This window comes from Carlito syrichta, unplaced genomic scaffold, assembly GCF_000164805.1.
Source record: "Carlito syrichta isolate Samal-C Ts95f unplaced genomic scaffold, Tarsius_syrichta-2.0.1 Scaffold308134, whole genome shotgun sequence".
Taxonomy (NCBI): domain Eukaryota; kingdom Metazoa; phylum Chordata; class Mammalia; order Primates; family Tarsiidae; genus Carlito; species Carlito syrichta.
This window is the reverse complement of record NW_007252230.1, coordinates 96393-117113: the sequence shown is the minus strand read 5'-3', so window position 1 is coordinate 117113 and position 20721 is coordinate 96393. Positions and strand designations below refer to the sequence as shown.

Below are 20721 nucleotides of genomic sequence, written 5' to 3'. Positions count from 1 at the left end.
ATGTTTTAGTTTCCCTCATATTTAGACCTCAACGGTCTTGTGCACTTTTTGTCTTTTCCTGGAATTTCTAGTTGTCTTTTTTTTTTCTTGTGGAGAATTGTGATAATAATAGCAAACATCTACATAGTGCTTGTGTGTCAAGCACTGAAAGTTTATACCCCAAACAACCCAATGAAGTCACTGCTATTATCTCTACTTAGATGAGAAAAAAGAGGCACAAAGATAAACAACTTGCCTGAGGTTAGTATGAGACAGAACCAGGAGGAGCCTAGCAGTCTGATTCATGTCCATTGCCACCACTAAGACATGCAGACTCCAAAAAGGCACCGTGTATCTCTCTTCCCAAACGAGTTTTTTTTTTTGAGTTGGAGTCTCACTCTGTCACCCAGACTGGAGTGCAGTGGCCGCTCCCGGCCACCGCAGCCTCAATCTGCTGGACTCCGGCGATCCTTCCAAGTAGCTGGAACTACAGGTATGCGCCACCACACCTGGCTAATTTTTTTGATTTATTGTAGAGATAAGGTCTCGAACCCGCGGGCTCAGGCAATCCACTCACCTCAGCCTCCCAAAGCGCGGGATTACAGGCTGGAGTGCAGTGGCACGCTCACGGTCACCCAGGCTGGAGTGCAGTGGCATGCTCACGGTCAGCATCGACCTGGCGGGTTTTTCCAGCGATCCTTCTGGTTCAGCCTTCCAAGGTGCCGGAACTACAGATACGCACCACCGTGCCTGGCTAATTTTTTTGATTTACTGTAGAGATGAGGTCTGGCCAAATTGCCCAGGCTGGTCCCAAACCCTCGGGCTCAGGCCATCCACTTGCCTTGGCCTTCCAAAGTGCTGGGATGACAGCCTGAGCCACTGAGCCCGGCCCCATAGAGTTTTTTTTTTACTCATTCTCTCTACTAAGTGGAAGCCATTCCACTCATACTGGAAGTTTCTCATGAAGCCTGGTGCCGATTTGCTCTAAATTCGACCTATTACATTTAAGCCTGCAGCTGTCACCTGGGTCATTCTACTCTTGGCTCAGTCCCCCAGATTCGAGTATCCCATGTCTGCTTATTTCTTTTTAAATTTCATCTTTATTTTTCTAGAATGCATCGTCAAGAAACATCTCTAGAATGGTACATGGATATCTGAGAGTGTATTTATTTATCTCATGTACTTGATAGATAACTTGGCTGAGTAGAATTAGAGGTTCAAGATCACTTTTTCTCTAGCCTCTGAAGACATTGTTCCACTGTCTTATGTAATTTAATGCTGCTGTGAAAAGTTCTTGATCTTTGTGTTATTATTTTTCTTTCTGGAAACTTTCAGGAACTTCTCTTTATCAACGTTGCTGGGAAATGTCTTGAGGATGTGCCTGGATGTGGTAATTTTGCTTCAGTTTATTCTGTTCAAGGTTCCGTGGATTGTACTTTAAAGCCAAATGTGTTTCTTTGGTCCTAAAAAAATCCTTCTATTATCTCTTTATCAATTTCCTCTCCACTCTGCTTTCTAGTGATCAAATATTAGACTTTTGAGATTGAATCTCTATATAGTTTTTCTCTACTTTTGTCTCTTTTACATTTTTTCCTTTATTATGGGAAATTTCTTCAACTTTTTCTCCCAGTTCCTTTTCTGCATTTTTTCAGCAATCCTATTAAATTTCCAATATTTTTTCTTATTTTCAGTGGGTTTTTTTTCCCCATTGAGTCCTGTCACATTTGTTCTCAAATTTTTTGAAGATATAGAATTTGTATGCTTAAGTCTTTCCGTTTCTTATATTATCTGTTTCCTCTGGTATTGGTGTTCTTTATGTTTATCATGATACGTATTTTTTAATTTGCAGATTTTTATCACATCTGGTTGCTATGGTCTGAATGTATCCCCCTAGCATTTGTATGTTGAAACTTAATTGACATTATGATAGTATTAAAGAGTAGGCCTTCAGGAGGTGATTAAGTCACGGAGGCAGAGTCCTGGTGAATGGGATTAGTGATCTTGTAAAAGGGGTCCTATGGAGCTGTCTGCCTCTTCCCTCGTGTGAGGCTGCAGCAACAAGGCACCATCCATGGAGCTGAAAGCAAGCCCTTACTAGACTCCAAATCTGCCAGTGACTTCATCTTGGACTTCCCAGACTCCAGAGCTATAAGCAACATATTTCCTTATTGATAAGTTACCCAGTCTAGTATATTTTGTTATAGCATTCTGAATGGACTAAGACACTGCTAAGTTTTCATTTGTTCATATTTAAGGATAAAGATATGGGTACATTTTTCTAGGAAATTGCCATTAATTTTACAAATAAGTCTTTCCCCAGAGCGAAAAGATAACTGTTCTGTGTAGAGGGCAAAGTTTCCAACCACCTAGCTTTACTTTAGGATTACAAGGTAGAGAGTAGGCATTTTGCCTGGAAGCCTTCCTTCCAGATGCCACCATGGAAAGAGCCAAAACCCACATCAGCAGGAAGTTTATTATAAGGAGAGCACTCCTTATTTTAGCCTGAGGTTAATTACATGACATTTCCTGTAACTGGCATGTGGCACAGGGTAACAGAGATGGGGGAAGTGGCAACTGGCTAGGAAATTCCATAGATAGTATTTCAATTAACTTGTCTTTCTACAACTTTTTCTCCTATTCCCATTCTCAATACCTGCCTCTTCTAAGCCTGGAGTTTCTTTGGGTTTCATAAAAAAGATAGCATATTTTTTAGTGGCTCCAATACTGTAAATCTTCAGTTATCTTTCTGTTTCAGAAATCTGTTGAAATCTCTCTTATACACTGATCTATCTCTATCTCTCTCTCTGTCTCCCTTTCTCTCTCCTTCCCTCCCTCCTTCCCTTCCTCCCACCCTCCCTCCTTCCCTCCCTATTGCTTTCTCACAAACACACATGCACACCTACCTGTCGATTCCTTTTTATATTGATTGGTCAAAATCGTAAAGAGACCTCAATAGGGCACAGCTATAAATTGGCCATATTGATTCAGAAGGACCCTGACCTTTAAAGCTAATTCCTCCACCAGTTCCCCTAGTGGAACATTCAATATTGACTTCTGAACGACCTCGCTTCCTCAATAATTTCTTGTTTGACTTTTCCTGAAATATTTCTTAGACAGATACAGCATCTGTTTCCATATCTTCTCCATAAGTCTTCAAGGAAAGAAACGATGAGGGACTGAACCAAAGCAGTAGCAATGAAAAGGTAGTGGAGGCTCTGATGGGGGAGAAATTTAGCAGTCCAACTTGACAGAACTTGCAAGTGGCTGTTTGTAGTGCTTAGAAGAAAATCCTCAGATGTCTTGTTTGGAAAACTGAATAAATCATATTGTCATTAACTGAAATTCTAGTTATATTATATTTTCACTGCCATTTAGTTTGAAAATTTGTCCTTACTTCCTCTATGATTTCCTCTTTGAGATATGGATTCCTCAGAATTATGTTATAGGATTTTTAAAAATTTGGAGTTTTCCAAGAATCTTACTGTTATTGATTTCTAATTGAATTCCAGTGTGGTCAGAGAACATATTATGTAGGATTCCAATCCTTCTAAACTTTTATTGGGACTTGTTTCAAGGCTCAGAGTATGTTCTATCTTACTGAAAGTACTTTGTGCACTTGAAGGAATATGTATTTAGCAGTTACATGGGGGTAGTAGTCTATAAGTATATAAATATGTTCATAAATAATAAGCATTTCTATATATTATGATACATAAATATGTAAGTATATATATAAATTAAGTCAAGGTGGTTGTTAGTTTCATTCAGGTCCTCTGTCTCTTTACTAATTTTTCATCTAATTCTTCTATCAATTACTGAGAAAGAGATATTAAAACCTCTAACTATAAAATTGCCTGTTTCTCCCTTTGATTCCATCAGTTTTTGCTTTATGTATTTTGGAATTCTGTTATTAGGCGCACATATTCATGATTTTTATGTCTTCCTGATGAATTGATCTTTTTGTTATAATGAAATGTCTGTCTCTATCTATGCCAATACTCTTTTTTCTTGAAGTCCATTTTGTCTGATATGAGTAGAAATACTCTAGCCTTCTTATGCATTGTGTTTAGTATTTTTCTGTCAACTTACTTTCAACTTATAGTTAAAGTGCGTGTCTTATAGATGACATATACTTGAGTCTTGCTTTTGCTTTTTTACCTATCCTGAGAATTTCTTTTGATGGAAAAGTTTAGTCCATTTATATTTAACATAATTATTGATATGGGTGAAGTTAAGTCCATCATTTTATTCTTTTTTGTTTTTTTCCTTTTTTTTTTATTCCTCTGTTCCTCCTTTCTTGCCTTTCTTTAGATTAGTTGAATATTTATTAAAGTTTTATTTTAGTTTATCTTATCTATTGGCTTTTAGTTATAGCTCTTTGTTTGAGTTTTTTAGTGGTTTCTGTACAGATTACAATATACATTACCAAGTTTTCACAGTAGATTGTAAAATCGGTCCTTTTACTACTTCTCATAAAGGTATAGAAACCTTTATAAATGTATAGGTCCATTGGCCCCCCCAACCCCCATCATTTACACCATAATTTATACATACATATATATGTATGTATATATTATATATATGTATATATACACATATATATATTGTCTCACCATAAACCCTATGGGACAGTATTATAATTTTTGCTTTCAATAATCCTCTGTGTTTTAAAGAACATACAGGGAGTAAAAAAAATAATAATAACCAAATATTTACCAGATCTGATGTTCTTCAGTCCTTCCTGAAGTTCCAAATTTCTGTATCATTTCCCTTAAGCCTGAAGAACTTCCCTGAGTATATTTTTTAATGGAGGTCTGCTGTCAACAAATTTTTTTAGTTTCTTTTCACCTAAAAATGTTTTAAGGGCTGGGTGCAGTGGCTTATGCCTGTAATCATAGCACTTGGGGAGACCGAGGTGAGATGATTATTTGAACCCAGGATTTTGAGACCAGCCTGGGCAACATAGCAAGATCTCATTTGTACAAAAAAAAAAAAAAAAAAAAAAGTTTAAGAATATTTTTGAAGGAAGTTTTTTCCTTGATACAAAATTCTGGCTATTTTGTTTGTTTGTTTCAGCATACTGATGATGCTTCAATGCCTACTGGCTTTCATGGTTTCTGATGAGAAGTCGGGGGTATTTTGAATTGTTGGTCCCCTCTATGTAACTTGTTTTTCTCTGACTGCTTTCAAGATATTGTCCTGGTCTTTGGGTTTTACCAGTTTGACTCTGGGCCTAGCCATGGTTTTCTTTGTAGTTATCTTTCTTGGAGTTAACTAAGCTTCCAGAATTTATAAATGTCTGTCTTTCACCAAATTAAAGAACATCATTTCTTCAAATATTTTCCCCCATTCTACTTCTCCTCCCCTTCTGAGACTCTTGATACACATATGTTAAACCTTTTATTATTGCCCTGCAAGTTCCTGAATCTCTAGTTTTTTCATATTAAATAATGTCTCTTGATCTATCTTTAAGTACCCTGACACTTTCCCCAGACATTTCCATTTTGTTTTAAGCTCAAGCATTGAATTTTAAAATTTCAGGTATTACATGTTTTAGTTCTGTAATCTTCATTTTAAAAATAGTTGCGGGGCGGGAAAGAGCCGCAGTCGGAGTCGCGCCGCAGCCGGCCGTGTGCACGGAGGCCGCCCCCTCGCCGGCATGGGGCTGCTGGAGCTGTGCGAGGAAGTGTTCGGCACCGCCGACCTTTACCGGGTGCTGGGCGTGCGGCGCGAGGCCTCAGACGGCGAGGTCCGACGCGGCTACCACAAGGTGTCCCTGCGGGTGCACCCGGACCGGGTGAGCGACGGCGACAAGGAGGACGCCACCCGCCGCTTCCAGATCCTGGGGAGAGTCTATTCCGTCCTGAGTGACCAAGAGCAGAGAGCGGTGTACGATGAGCAGGGCGCTGTGGACGAGGACTCTGCTGCGCTCGCCCAAGACCGGGACTGGGAGGCGTACTGGAGGTTACTCTTCAAAAAGATCTCTCTAGAAGACATTCAAGCATTTGAAAAGACGTACAAAGGCTCTGAAGAAGAGCTGACTGACATTAAACAGGCGTATCTGGACTTCAAGGGGGACATGGATCAGATCATGGAGTCTGTGCTTTGTGTGCAGTACACAGAGGAACCCAGGATAAGGGATATCATTCAGCAAGCTATTGATGCCAGAGAAGTCCCATCCTATAATGCCTTTGTCAAAGAGTCGAAACAAAAGATGAATGCAAGGAAAAGGAGGGCTGAGCAAGAAGCTAAAGAAGCAGAAAAAAGCAGGAAAGAGTTGGGGCTTGATGAAGGAGTGGATAACTTGAAAGCTGTCATTCAGAGCAGACAAAAGGATCGGCAAAAGGAAATGGACAATTTTCTGGCTCAGATGGAAGCAAAATACTGCAAACCTTCCAAAGGAGGAGGGAAAAAAACGACTCTCAAGAAAGGAAAGAAATAATGGAATTTTCCTCTTCAAAGGTCCTTAGGTGTTCATTGATGCCATGGTGGCAAGGTGCAGTCAAGATTTGAAGGCAAAAGTCAACCCAACCCTTGAGAGAAACTGTCTTTCCAGCCTAAATTTTTCAGATCGACTAAAAAGCAAGTGGAATCTCTCAGTGTGGTATTAGTATTTCCTAGAAGTCACCTGACATCATAGGAGGTCTTGAAGGAATTTGGTGGGGATAGTTAGGAGGGCAGAGGGAGTATACTTCCTGACAGCACTTGCTTCTGTGGTTCTTCTGTATGCAGAACTCTTATCTAGAAAGTGGGTCTGTTCATACAGCTTTTTGTGATGTGCAGGTCTATTAGAATGGACATTCTACCTAGCTAGAGCACCTTGAAAGCACTAGCTTAACAGCTGTCTTCCAAATACTTGCCAGTTTATACCTGGTCTTAATGATCTTGAATACACCCTCTCTTTGTTTTACTCGGCCAGGTTTTGTACTTTTCAGGTGTTCATAATTCAAGCATTTTTCTAAGACTTGTATATGATTAAATAAACAAGTAAGACATAAAAAAAAAAAAAATAGTTGCTACTTCTCTGATGTCTTATGTTTTCTCCTTTACTTTGAACATATTTTACTATTTTTCATCAAGCATAGTTATAATAGCTGCTATAAAATCTGTTAATTCCAACAACTGGGTCATTTCAAGGTTGGTCTTATTTGATTTTCCTAAGATGTTAAGAGTGGGTTTCACTTTCCTTGTCCTTTATATGTCATGCTGGATTTATCCTGGGCATTATGACTGTTACACTATAACGATGCTGGTCTCTGTTGTGGTCCTTCCAAAAATGTCGATGCTTTTGTTCTGGCAGCCAATTAACTTGATTAAGGACTCGAAGTACAAGATGACTCTTGAGAAGCAGCTCAGATTTCAGTTCAGCTGTGTGATCCCTAGTTGGTTACTTACAGCTTTTTCTAAGCACACACGGTGCAGGGCTGAGACAGAAGTCTCACGCATTGAAGTCTCTCACGCAGCAAGTCTTCTCATACACAGAAGATGGGGCCGCCGTCTTTGGTGGTCTTCTTTTTAGCATTCCGTTCTCACTTTCCAGCAGCTTTGTGTGTCCTGAACTTTGTCCTCCAATTCTTCTGGCCAGAAATAACTTGGGCTTGGTTTCTAGCAGAGTTTTAGATGCCTCCCTCGTTCGCTGCCAGTTTCAGCCTGCCTGCAAGCTAAAAGTTATAAAAACAGCAATTGCAGCCAGGCGCGGTGGCTCGAATCTGTAATCCCAGCAGTTTGGGAGGCCGAGGTAGAGAGGGTGGCCTGAGCCCAGGAATTCGAGACCAGCCTGGGCAATTTGGTGAGGTCTGTCTCTACATAAACCAAAAAACTAGCCAGGTATGGTGGTGCCTGCCTGTAGTTTCAGCTACTTGGAAGGTTGAGGTGGAAGGATCGTCTGAGCCCAGCAGGTGGAGGCTGCAGTGGCCGGGAACGTGCCACTGCATTCCAGCCTGGCAGAACCAAAAAAAAGAAAAAGAAAAAGAAACCAAGTTTCAATACTGTTTCTTCGTCACCTGCTTTTGCTCACTCTCCAGAACCTTCAGGTCAGTGTGTGTGTGTGTGTGTGTGTGTGTGTGTGTGTGTGTTTTGTCTAGGGAGATGGGTCTGATAAGGGATTACTTAGCCATACTGAATCAGAATTCCTCAGAGTTTTGAGTGGCTTCCGTTACCTTTCTTTTTTGAAAGCAGGATTTATTGAGAGGACAGAAAAGCTCCCACAGTGGGAGGGGACCCCAGGGGGTTGTTCTTGTTATCTTTTTCTATTTCATTACTCAGTATTCCCTAAAAATGTATGAATAACTGTGATAGGTTATTCTTGTCACATCAGAAACAAAGACATTACCATTAACTATGGTGTTGGCTACTAGTCTTACATAGATGTCGTTTGTAAAATTATGTAAGATATTCCTTATCATCGAAGAAAATATTGTCTCTGTATAGTTTTATTACAGTTATTATCAATAATAGTTTTATAATTTACCATATGTATTTTCAGTGTTGCAGCTATTAAATAGTTACATTGTTTTTCTCCTTTTTGGCTTATTGGATAATATGTATTAGGAATCTTTAATTCCTGATAAGCTTTATTTGGCCACTCTGAACTATCATATTACTGTAGTGCTGATTAGTATTTTATTTTGGATTTGTGAAAAACCTTGAAGTCATAGGTAGCATTAGCTTATAGCCTTCTTCTGGTGTATTATCTTTTCAGACTTTGGTGTTGAGACTATGCCATCTTTTAAAAAGTACTGACAGCCAGGTGTGGCACCACACACCTGTAATCCCAGCACCTTGGGAGCCTTAGGCAGGAGGATTGCTCAAGACCAGGTGTTCGAGACCAGCCTGGGTAACACAGCAAGATCTCACCTCTACCAAAAAAAAAAAAAAGAAAATAATCCTGTAGTCCCAGCTGTTTGGGAGGGTGAGGCAGGAAGATCAATTTACCCCAGGAGTTCAAGTCTTTGGTGAGCTGTGATCATGCCACTGCACTCCAGTCTGGACAACAGAGTAAAACACTGTCTCCCCCCGCCCCCCAAAAAGTACTGAAAAGTTGTTGTTGTTTACTTTTTAATGTAATTGATATTATATTGCTTGAGAATTATGTGTCTCATGAAAGTTTTAATGAACATATTTGTAAACCTATTTGGGCCTAGTTACTATTTTAAATTATGTCTTAAAGGTGGTTATTTGAAATTTGTTTATATTTCTTTGAATAATTATTGGTATGCTCACATTTTCTACTTCTCATGACAATTTTGGTAATTTTTCTTGATAGTAAAGTTGCTCTGTTTGTCTTTCAAGACATCCATAGTCTTGGGGTCAACTGTCCTTCCTACTGTTCAGGTTTGTCCTGTACCCCCCATAGATCATTAATGCCTACCGCTCTAAACATACTATTTTCCTGAATGTCTCCTGAACACTCTAGGCTTATGCTGTTGGCCTCTCCTGAAATGCCCTCGTCTTTAACTCTTAGCATGAAGCTCTTCCTCCTCTATGAAACCTTTCCTGTTTATTCTAGCCTTTATTGGTATCTCTCTCTTCTACACTCTTCCCCATTTATAGATTTTATTGGTTGGCTCGGTTTTTAGTGATATTTCTCTATTACATCATTTGCTATTGTTTTGTGTATGCTAATCCTATATATCCGATAAAAATCAAAGCTCTTTATGGCCTGAATTTTTGTCACATGCCTCATTTTTTTTTTAGTTGGAATCTTACTCTGTCACCAGGTTGGAGTACAGTGGCACGCTCACAGCCACCCCAGCGTCGACCTGCTGGGCTCCAGTGATCCTTCCTCCTCAGCCTTCCAAGTAGCCAGAACTACTTGCTACCACATCCAGCTAATTTTTGATTTATTGTAGAGATGAGGTCTCACCAAGTTGCCCAGGTGGGTCTCGAACCCGCAGGCTCAGGCAATCCGCTCACTAGGTCTCCCAAAGTGCTGGGATGAGAGTCTGAGCCACCGAGCCTGGCCCTCATTTTTATTTCATCTTATCCAGAACTAAATATATCTGATGCCTAGTGTGAAAAAAAATGGGCCCTAAACAAGTATTGGCATGTTGATGGAGAATCATAAATTATGGAATTCATATTTACATATGCATTATGCATGACCTATTTACATATTTCAGATACACATTTAGATGTCTAGATATGTGTATTTTACTAAAAATCTATGGATCCGACCTGAGATTCTCGCCTAGGAAAAGTTGGGTCATTTGTTCTCAGCTTCTCCCCTTTAATTAGAACTACTCTCTTCTGTTCCTCCTCTGTTAGGGAGAGTCAAGTTTCTGCAAAAACAGAGAGGGTCTTTTTTCCCCTCAGTATTTGAGCTTTAGACTTTCCCTGCATTTGGAGAAATAAGTTTTATATGAATATAGAGGCTAAATTTTAGAGACAAAGGAAATAAAATCAGTAAAAAGTATGAGCACAGGCAAATCCTTTCACCTCTAAAGGTTTGTTTCTTATTTTAAAGTGGTACTGATAACGCCTGTCTCATCAGGGTTTATGGAGGAATAAATAAAACAATATATTTGAAAGTATCTAAAGAACCAGCTGCCTGTGATCATAATTAGATCTTTCAAATGTGCATAATCAAGTATAAGTTATTTATTTACACACACGTTTCTGAAAGAGTTTCCATTTCCCTGATGTTGAGGTGGAAAGTGCAACTCCCTTTCGTGTCCTGTACTCACAGCATGGACAAGCACGTAGAAGCTTGTTGGGTTCCACGGTCTTCTCTCCCCTAATCAACCTTCAGTCCAAGGCTTATAGAAAGGAAAGCGGCTCTACTTTATGTACAGGTATGCAAACTGCACATTTATATTGAAATAACAGAAAGCTAACTGCATCTAAATTTAGGATATAAGCACTAAGAAAATCCGTTTCACTATGTAATGACATCTGAAGACTCTCTATTTCATAAACAGTAAGGTCCGGATTCCTTAGCATGGCACATAAGAGTTTCCCAGCCTCCTATTCTGTCTCTAACCTATCCACACCCTGCTGATTCTAGTCATATTTTTCCCCCTCTCATTTCTCTTGAGAGATAATTCTGGTCATATTTAACAGGCTATTTCAGTTCCTGTGTGATTTGATTTAGTCTATTCTCTGTGCTCCAAACATACACCTCCACCTGACAGTTTTGGTTTCTCTTTGATAGTTGGAATCTGTAGCCACGATCAAAAGAAAATCTGACAGCTTGTAGCTTAAACAGTAAAGATACGTATCACCTCAAATAACAAGACGTCCATCAGTGAGGCGGTCACAGGAGTGGTTAATTCAGGAATTTCATGGTATCATTCAACAACCAGTTACTCCATCTTTCCTCAACTGTCTTAGCAGGTAGCTTGTCCTCCTAGGACTGCTATATGATATGGTGACTACTATTCAAGATAATTTGTGTGGATACCAACGTCCGCTGAAGAGGAGAAAAGCTTTTTTATCCCCTTGTAAGAACGAGAAAAGAGGTTTTCTCAAAGCAAATTTTCCTTTATGTCTCGTTGCCTCAAATAGTATCATGTATCCATATCCAATCCAATAAGTCATTATTGGTTTAGATGACTTTTTCCAACTTTTAACACAACCCACAACAAGACATACTTTTTGTATCACAACCAAATATTGGGTTGATGAGTAAGTTCGCAGCGTTTTTTTCTTGCCCCTGGAATGCAGGTGTCATGTGACGGTTGACTGGTCACAATTCACATTCGCCAATTCTTGGGTTGACTGACATGGATCCTCGGGGAGCAAAGTGTTTAAATGGTCTTCATCGAAGCCCGAGGGTCTTCCTGAATGTAGAGAATCCCTCAGGTCAGAGTGGCCCTCTTTGAAACAACAAGGCTGTCTTCTCGTCCTGCTTTCCCAAAGGTGTTCTCTCTGCACACGGCACCCACATTTCAAGCAGCCTCCACTGCCTTTGCTTCTCTTTTAAACAGAAGGAAGTGTTCATTTTTTTTCTGCTTGACACTCCATCTTCTTTAGCCCACAATAGCACTGACTTTCTTCAAATCTGCAAAATGCAAGGAATATTCACAAGCACAGCGTTGTCATTCCAAATGACAAACAATAAACTCCCAACCCTGCAGTGCTGCCATGCCAAAAACTAGAGCTACAAATGTACGCATCAGCCCAATATATTTGGAGACGATGATTTTTAGCACTACAGAGTCCTAATGATCTCTCTTTCTGTGAGTTGAACGCCACTGCGGTGTTTTCAGATTTTGTGCAGCTATGACTAAGGATCCACGTGATACACTCTACCATACTCTGTTCTGTTTCATCTTATAAAATGCTGGTCAGGAGATGCTAAATTGATTTCACAAAACATGAATAAATTGTAGCTCACACTTTGAAAAACATGGGTTCAGATCATTCAAGATTTATCCCCTTGAGCTGAGAAGAACTCCAGCCTCCTTTGAAAGATATGGCTGCTTGGAGGAAGATCAGAGTTTTGTTAGTAAAGAAGAGGGAAAAAGAATTGTGAAGCAGGCAATCCTCTTTGACCACCTTAAGCCTTTAAGATTTCTCTCAGATGTCACATCTTCTCTGAAACGTCCCCCAAGAGCAAGTGCGGGATGTTCTACTTTTTCAGAAAAGCAATCTCCCTGTATAAGATGTCTTGAGTCTCCCTACAGAAGAAGCATTTTATACTTCTTTGATCAAAGTCTCAATTTAAGACTTCTGGGCAGTTGGAAAAATAAATTCAAGTTCCTCTGGTCAAAATGAATAACCAAAGAAAGAAAGAAAGAAAGAAAGAAATATGGAGAAGAAAAATGTATTAAATTAAAAGTAGGGCATATTTATCCTTGATTCAAAGAAAACCTGCCATATATTATAACATGAAGCAGTTTTAAAGAATATTTCAGAAGTCAACACAAAACTCCATTTCAATGAAAGAGTCACTAGAGCAAATTCTGAAAAACCCTCTGTTAACCACCCACCCCACCCCACCCACCACACACACACACACACACACACATTCAACTTAAAGACTAGAAATGTGTTATCTACAGTGGGTTGTGTAAAAATAAGAAATCTCCCCCTTGGGATTTCTTTCCCCGTTGCAAGTCAACAGCATTCCAAGTCTGTGTTAGCAGTGTATTAAGAGAAAGTAATGGCAATAACTGGTCACTTATTTCTATGGCTTCCTTGTACTATTCTTTTATTTTTTTGAGATGGAGTCTCACTCTGTCGCCCAGACTGGAGTGCAGCGGCCGCTTCCGGCCACCGCAGCCTCGACCTGTTGGGCTCCGGCGATCCTTCCACCTCAGCCTTCCGAGTAGCCGGAATTACAGGCATGCGCCACCACGCCCGGCTGATTTTTTGATTTATTGTAGAGATGAGGTCTCGCTGCCCAGGCAGGTCTCGAACCCACGGGCTCAGGCAATCCACTCACCTCAGCCTCCCAAAGCGCGGGATTACGGGCTGAGCCACTGAGCCCGGCCCTTGTACTATTTTAAATGTGCTTAGAGTTAGGGTGAAAACCTCCTAACTTGGAAGAGCAAGGTCTTGAAAGGAAGGCTGACAACAGAAGACACAAAATACAATTCCCTAGGAACCATTTTTGGAAGTGTCATAGCTATGAGGGTAACTGCAGAAAAGAAAGAAAAAATGACCACACCAAACAGCCTGTGAGCCATGAGACTTTTCCATTTTATATATATTTATATTTTATTTCATTTTATTTTATTTTGAGTTGGAGTCTTGTTCTATCACCCAGGCTGGAGCACAGTGGCACATTTCACAACCACCGCAGCCTCGACCTCCTGGGCTCAGGCAATTCTTCTGCCTCAGCCTTCCAAGTAGCTGGAACCACAGACACATGCCACCATGTTTGACTGATTTCCCTTTTATTTGTATTCATTCATTTATTTTTGAGTCAGGGTCTCACTCTGTCACCCAAGCTAGAGTGCAGTGGCGTGATCATGGTCCACCACAGTCTCGACCCCCTGGGCTCCACTGATCCTTCTGCCTCAGCCTCCCGAGTTGCTGGGACTACAGGTGCATGCCACCACAACCAGCTAATTTTTTGCAGAGCCGAGGTCTTGTTACATTGTTTAGGCTGGTTTCAAACTCCTGGGCTCAGGCAGTCCTCTTGCCTCAGCCTCCCAAAGCACTGGGATTACAAGCATGAGCCACTGCACCCAGCTGGGGTTTTTCTTTAACTAACTTCCTTTCCAAACTGACTTGCTTACCCCAAGAGAGAGGTAAAAAATTAATTAATTAATTAATTAAAAGTATAAGAAAATAAACCCAAGTGTTACCTCACACGAAAGCAGAGTACCCACCACCATCATACCCTTAGAGTCACGAAAAGGTCTCACAAAATACACAATGGACAGAAACAAATTTCTCCATGACTTTTCAGGACTCCAGCTTCCTTAACCAGCCTACTCAGGCAACCGAATGCCTGAACCTGGAACATGAGGCAACAACATCTGGATTTACATGTCAGTTTCTAAGGGGAGAATTTAACAGCGCCCAGGTAAACAGGGAGAGCATCCAAAGAAAATTTATTCCTACTGTTTTTGGACAAGCAGCCCAGATTTAAACGACCTGATTCAGAGTTGAGCAGAAAGAAAAATAAGAACACAGCCAAAGACCTATGCACAAATCCTGTAGCAAAGAAAGTGAATAGTTTAAAAGAGAGCTGACGGTCACATGTTGGCAGAATCTGTTCCCCTGTCAAACAGGAGAACAGTTAGACAATGATTGTTTTATATGCTGAAGAAATGAAATAAAATAGAATTCTATGAAACAAGATTTGAAAATGTGCAAAATAATCTTCAAGAATAAAGTGAGGCCACTAGAGCTAAAAGGTATTTTTACAGAACTAGGTAATGCTAGTACAGAATTTAAAACTATATTAGAAGCAGCAAAGAATAGAATAGACATTGAAGTAAACCAATCGAAGATTTGAAAAGCAGACTTAGAAAAATCATACAAAACCCAGTGTTTTGGATGAGATGTATTATTGAGAGAAGAAAGCAAGTATCCAACACTGAGATAATTTGTGTGTTTGGAGGAGAGAATAGAACAAATTGAATGACCTGACTGAAAAAGGGCAGAGGGAAACTGTCTTAGAACAAAGGAAATAGTCTATATTTTGATTTTACTTAGAGTGTGCATGTTTGTCAAGATTTATCAAACTGTGTATTTAAAATGTGTGTGTACTATTGTATATAAACTATACCTCAATAAAGCTAAGTTAAAAAGAAAACACAAGACTATCACTGCATAAGTCTAAAACACTGAAAATATAATAGGTTAAAATAACTGAGAAAAGAACTTGTACAAGTACAGCAAATGTTAGTATTTCATTTAAAATACAAAATGAGATTTATCTTTAAAGTCAATGCTAATTAAATATGGAGTATAATTTATCAAATGCTGGACTCCTCATTGTTTCCTGTATCTTGGCATCTGTGTTTAATTACAGTTTTCCTGAGGGACATCCTTTAGTAATTCTTTCAATGGTGATCTGTTGGTTGTTAGCTCTTTTGTTTCTGGTATATCTGAAGTGCCTTTATTTTGCTGTCACTCCCGAAAGACAGTTTAGTTGACGTAAATTTTTAGGCTGTCGATTCCTTTCTCTCAGCACTTTAGAGCTACAACTTTATTACCTTGTGGAATCATTTATAGATTAGCATGCTGTTCATGGGTTAACTGTCAGTCCTTTATAGAAAAACTGTTTTTTACTTTCTGATAGTATTAGGACTTTTCTCTTTATTCTTTTTTTTTCTCCTTTATCCTTTATTATCTACATTTTTTACTACAAAGCGTCTGGATATGCATGTATTCCAGTTGTCATCCTCAGTACTTCAAGTACACTTCTGTCAGTTAGAATTATTGGACATCATCTCTTCAAATATAATTCTTTACTATTTCCTTTATTTTCTTCTTCCAGAACTAGTAGCTAAATGTTGAAGGCTTCCAGTCTGTCTTTCATGGTTTTAACTGTTTCTTCATAATTTTTATTTATCTGTCTATGCATTCTTGGAAATTCCTCAACATTTTCTTTCAGTTCATTAGTTCTCCCTTTGTCTCTGTAATCTAGAGTTATGTTTCTTATTTCCAAGGTTTCCAGTTATTGTTGATTTTCGTATTGACTTGTCTTTATTTTTAGTTCAGCCTCTTTTGATTTCACAATATTTTGTTATCTAATGTGAATATTTTTTCATTTATGCCATTGAAGTTTCCAAACATATATTTTATTCAATCTAAGATGTCATCAGTTGGCACTGTCAATTACACTGTGATACATGCTCATATACATCTTCAGATTGATGTATGGCAAAGCCTTAGTAATTTTTAGATTTATTTAATTTTATGGCTGAACTTCTTGTTGGTTTTGTCAGCTGTCTTTCTTAGCTTTGTATTTTTCCATATTTTAGAAGGTTCTCTCTCACCCACTGTACCTCATTCGTTCCTTTCCAGAAGTTTTGCATTTGCCACTGTTCTGGCCTCATGACCCTCAGGCCAACGAGGTTTTAGAGGTGCATCTGGGATTCTTCTGCCAGGGTGATACTGGAGATAATGCAGATCCAGTCATCCAGCCCTGGCGTGGTCTCATTTAGCTCCAGATTACCCAGTTGTCAGTAGAAGGGAGTGATTTTATTCCCCTTTCCCAAGCCAGGGATCCGCAGCCCAGCCCCTTTTTTAATCAGTGGGCCTGTTTTTCTCCCACTTACCTTTCTCATTTCTGCAAACGGCATCTACCCAGTTGCTGAGGCCATCCACTTAGAAATCATTCTTGATTTCCCCTCCTTCTGTGCATTCCATATCCAATCTACCAGTTGGTACAGCTGGCTCTACCTCCAAACATAAACTGAGGCCACTCCGCATCACTCACATTGCTGTAGTCCTTATGTAATCCACACACACTCCCTCTCCTCGAGACCTCAGTAACAGCCTTCTGACTGGTGACTCCATTACTGTTCTTGCCACCCGCAATCCTCCTCCCCCCCACAGACTGTCCACTCCCGAGGAGGCAGACTGATCTTTCTAAAGCAGAAATCAAGCTACTTTAGTCTTCGGTTGAAAACCCTCCAAAGGTCGCTATTGCAGCCAGAAGAGTATCTCAGCTCTCCACTGTGGCCCTCTGTGATCTGGCCTGCTACCTGTCTCTTCTTACTCCACTCTCCTGGCCATTCCTTGCTGCTCAGTCACCCTCGCCTTTTTGTTCTTTCAGCATTCCAAGCCTGTGCCTGGCAGGCTGTTCCCTCAGCTCTCCGCCTGGCCGCCTTCCTCTCTTTACTCAGATTTCAGCTAAAATATCCCCACTTGAGAGAGGCTTCCTATAGCCACCCTGTGTGAAACTCCATGCTTATATCCTTCCATAATACCTACAAGTGTTTGAAAGTATTTTATGTATGTGTTTATTGATGGGTTTACTCGTTTATTGACCGTTTCCTCCCTATAGATTAGAGCTTCTCAAGCTGTATACTGTGGTATCCACCTGTTGTGCTCGGGGAAGTTACAGGTGGGCTGAAAAATGGATTCCTTGGCCTTTGAGGCTTTTCAGCTGTCCCTATGGTAGCCTGCCACAAGTAGGAACATGCCAATTAATATCATGTGTCTGGTACGCTGGGAAAAACCAGCGTACCAGACACATGATATTAATTGGCATGCTTGCCATGACGTGGAAAGCGCTGGGAAGTACCTCACTGGAATATAAACTACTTGAGGACAAAGAAGAAGCTGAAATTGTTACTAACAGCATGTGTTTCTGGGAACACTTAGGAAAGTAGAGAAATGCTGCAGTGGCCACCAAGCATTTTTGGAAGAGCTTATCCTTGGATCATGACAGTGGCAGGATCTGTTTGCCATCTGCCAACCTACTTCTCTCCAAACCAACAGTGTTTAGCTACCTGAGGTCACCTACCAGTTCATCATAACTCTACACACTAGAGATTTGAAAACGTGAGAATGCCTTTCTTCCACAAAAAATTTTCCAGGAGGCCACTTTGATGTTTGATCTGTCTCAGTCAAACATTATTAGTGCCTTGATCTGTCTTTTCCAGTTCTATCTTGTTTACTCCAGCAATGCTTACTGAGTGGCTATCACAGATCGGGCACTATACTAGGTGTTTCCATAGGTTATTTTGCATTTTAATATATTTTAAACAATCTATTTCGGAAGGCTATGATAAATATGGGCCTTTTATGAAAATATTTTATAATTTCAGCTGAAATTGAAAAAAAACTCGGGGAATCATTGGATTCTACTGACCACTTAGAAGATTATGTAAATAAAAGGTAATTGACTTTACATTTTTAGATATTTTATTGTTCAATGATGTTTCTAGTAGGATGTGTTCTATCATTTGTGTTATGCTAGATCAGAATGAATTTTTTCCTCTCTTCCTTCTTCTTCTTCTTATTATTATTTTGAGTTGGAGTCTCACTCTGTCGCCCAGGCTGGAGTGCAGTGGCACGCTCACAGCCACTGCAGCCTCGACCTGCTGGGTTCGTCCACCTCAGCCTTCCAAGTAGCCGGAACTACAGGCATGCGCCCCCATGCCCAGCTAATTTTTTGACTTATTGTAGAGATGAGGTCTCGCCAAATTGCCCCGGCTGGTCTCAAACCTGTGGGCTCAAGCAATTCTCCCACCTCAGCCTCCCAAAGTGCTGGGATTATAGGTGTGAGCCACCGTGCCCGGCCCCCTCCTTATTATTAACATGTAGTTCCATGACACAATCTGATGCGTGGCCAAGACTGCTCAGCCACTAGGCATCACATCCAGACCCAAGCCCAGTCAAATGGAGAGAAAGACGTGGAAAAAAGAACAGCAATATTTTTGTAGGAAATACACAAATTTAATCACACTACAACACAGAGGTGAAAAAGGCAGCTTCTTTTTCTGGATAAAGTTCTGATTTTTCTCATGAACCCCTCAACCTCTATGGAATGAAAAAAATTATTAATCCAAAATTATTAACTCTGTTTGGAGCAATAATGAACAGCCTCTTTAGGTTTCACTCAGTTCTCCCAAGATGGTATCTGAGTATCTGAGTGAGGAGCTCACTGGACTGTGTAACACGGAGGATAATGTGCCTGACCCAGGATCATGGTCAGTGCCCTCATACGGTCACCAGGGCTGGTGACCATGGGATCCCGGATGTGCTGTGGCTGCGGACATCGTGGTTCATGAACTCACGGTCTATGCTCAGATTTGAACAGGGCCCACTCTCAATTCTCACCGGTGTGGTAGAACCCTGTGAGCCTCTGTCATGTCCCTCACCTGTCCTCAGATGAGGCTGTCCACACCTTACCCATGCCAAGTCTTTGCTGTAGGCCACCTCACCCTGCAATAACAAGCCCCTTGGCAAGCCTAAACTTGGTGTCCACGTTCCATGCGAACCAAGGAAGATTTGGAATAAACACGATCTCTTCTCTCTGCCTGACTCCATTATGCCATCCGCTTAACATAGCTGTGGCCGCCCTAAGCTGGCATGAAGCTGTTCTGGGAAGCTTTTCCCAGAATTTCAACAAAGGTTGTAGCAAATACCTCTCTGCCTTTGGCATTCTCCTCAACTTACGTAATACACCTCCTTACCACTCAGAAACCAAAGAGGCACACAGGTGGCTATCTTCTGTCCACCCCTGCTTTTGCTATCTTTTCCCACAAACCAGGCAGATAGGAAAGGACGGCCTTGTCAGTTTGGAAGTCTATGGGAGAGAGGTCGGTGCCCTTTTGGGCGGTGACTTCTAGGAATAAGGGGAGGCAGGAAAGAATTGACAGACTGAAATCAGCCCTATCAACATTTCCCTGAACTGTGTTTCTTTACAGAAAAAAATCTTCACAGATGAATGATTGTAATATAAAAGAAGATGAATCGGTCAAAAATGATCAATTAAGTGAGTATAGTTTGGTGAGAAAGAAAAGCCTGCTCCCTTTGTGCTTTGAGGATGAATTGAAAAATCCAGATACCAAGATAATCAACGCTAGTCCGACAAAGACAGTGACTTCTCACTTGGTAATAAGTAATGTCTATTACTGTTCAGTAAATATACGGTCCAGTATTGCATATCAATACTACTCATGGGAATCACCCGTTCATTTTAGGAGCAGAATCTTTTGTTGTTGTTGTTGCTGTTGTTTTTTGGTTTTGGTTTTGTTTAGTGCTTTTCTTTACAAAGGAGGATTTAGCAAATTTGCTTGATTATAATAAAAATACAAGATAAAAAAAGGCTTTTTTTTTTTTGTAAATGACTGGAACAGTCTACCCAAGTGTAGTGGCACTTGCCTGTAGTACCTGCTACTCAGGAGGCTGAGGCAGGAGGATCCTTGAGCCTAGGAGTTCAAATACAGCCTGGGCAACATAGTGAGACCCCTGTCTCTTAAAAAAAAAAAAAAAAAGATTATTGGACCATGTGTTCATTTTAGCTATCTCAGCCAGAAAACACATTTATGAAAGGTTATTTAGTAGGTCAGAGTCTCTAGGAGGGCGAGAGAGACAATCTGGCTGGAAAGCTGTCCAATCAGGAATTAAGTCCAGACTGCCCCCACTGAGGCCCTGTTGTACAGATGACAGTGCACTGCTCTGATGCGGGGCAGGGAATACTCCTCCTAAGGTCGTTTCTACAAAAAGAACAGTAAAAAGATAAGACTTTTGCCCTTCAAAGCTAAATATAGCTTCCACCACCCTCACTAGGCTAGTTCCACAGTACTGTTTCACAGTGCTTGCTTATTTTGAGCAGATTTCCATAGGTGTATCTGATTGGCAAAGCCAAGGTCACATGCTGTC

At 40.4% G+C, this 20721-nt stretch overlaps 2 protein-coding genes across 2 annotated transcripts in view; both read left to right on the top strand.

Moving 5' to 3' along the window:
* The window catches only part of CUNH1orf141 (chromosome unknown C1orf141 homolog), a 41785-nt gene that overhangs the window by 18850 nt on the left and 2214 nt on the right, over positions 1–20721 (top strand). The window contains exons 4-5 of the mRNA XM_008065023.1: positions 18156–18228; positions 19764–19950. Coding sequence (XP_008063214.1) covers positions 18156–18228; positions 19764–19950 — 260 coding nt within the window. The remainder of the gene's footprint in view (positions 1–18155; positions 18229–19763; positions 19951–20721) is intronic.
* LOC103267427 (dnaJ homolog subfamily C member 9) lies at positions 5639–6972 on the top strand. The gene has a single exon (XM_008065021.2). It carries the CDS (start codon positions 5639–5641, stop codon positions 6419–6421), a length of 783 nt encoding a protein of 260 aa, XP_008063212.1. The 3' UTR covers positions 6422–6972.

Bases quoted from the DNA above. Each gene is read 5' to 3' on its own strand.
- LOC103267427 (XM_008065021.2), top strand. From the start codon at position 5,639: ATGGGGCTGCTGGAGCTGTGCGAGGAAGTGTTCGGCACCGCCGACCTT.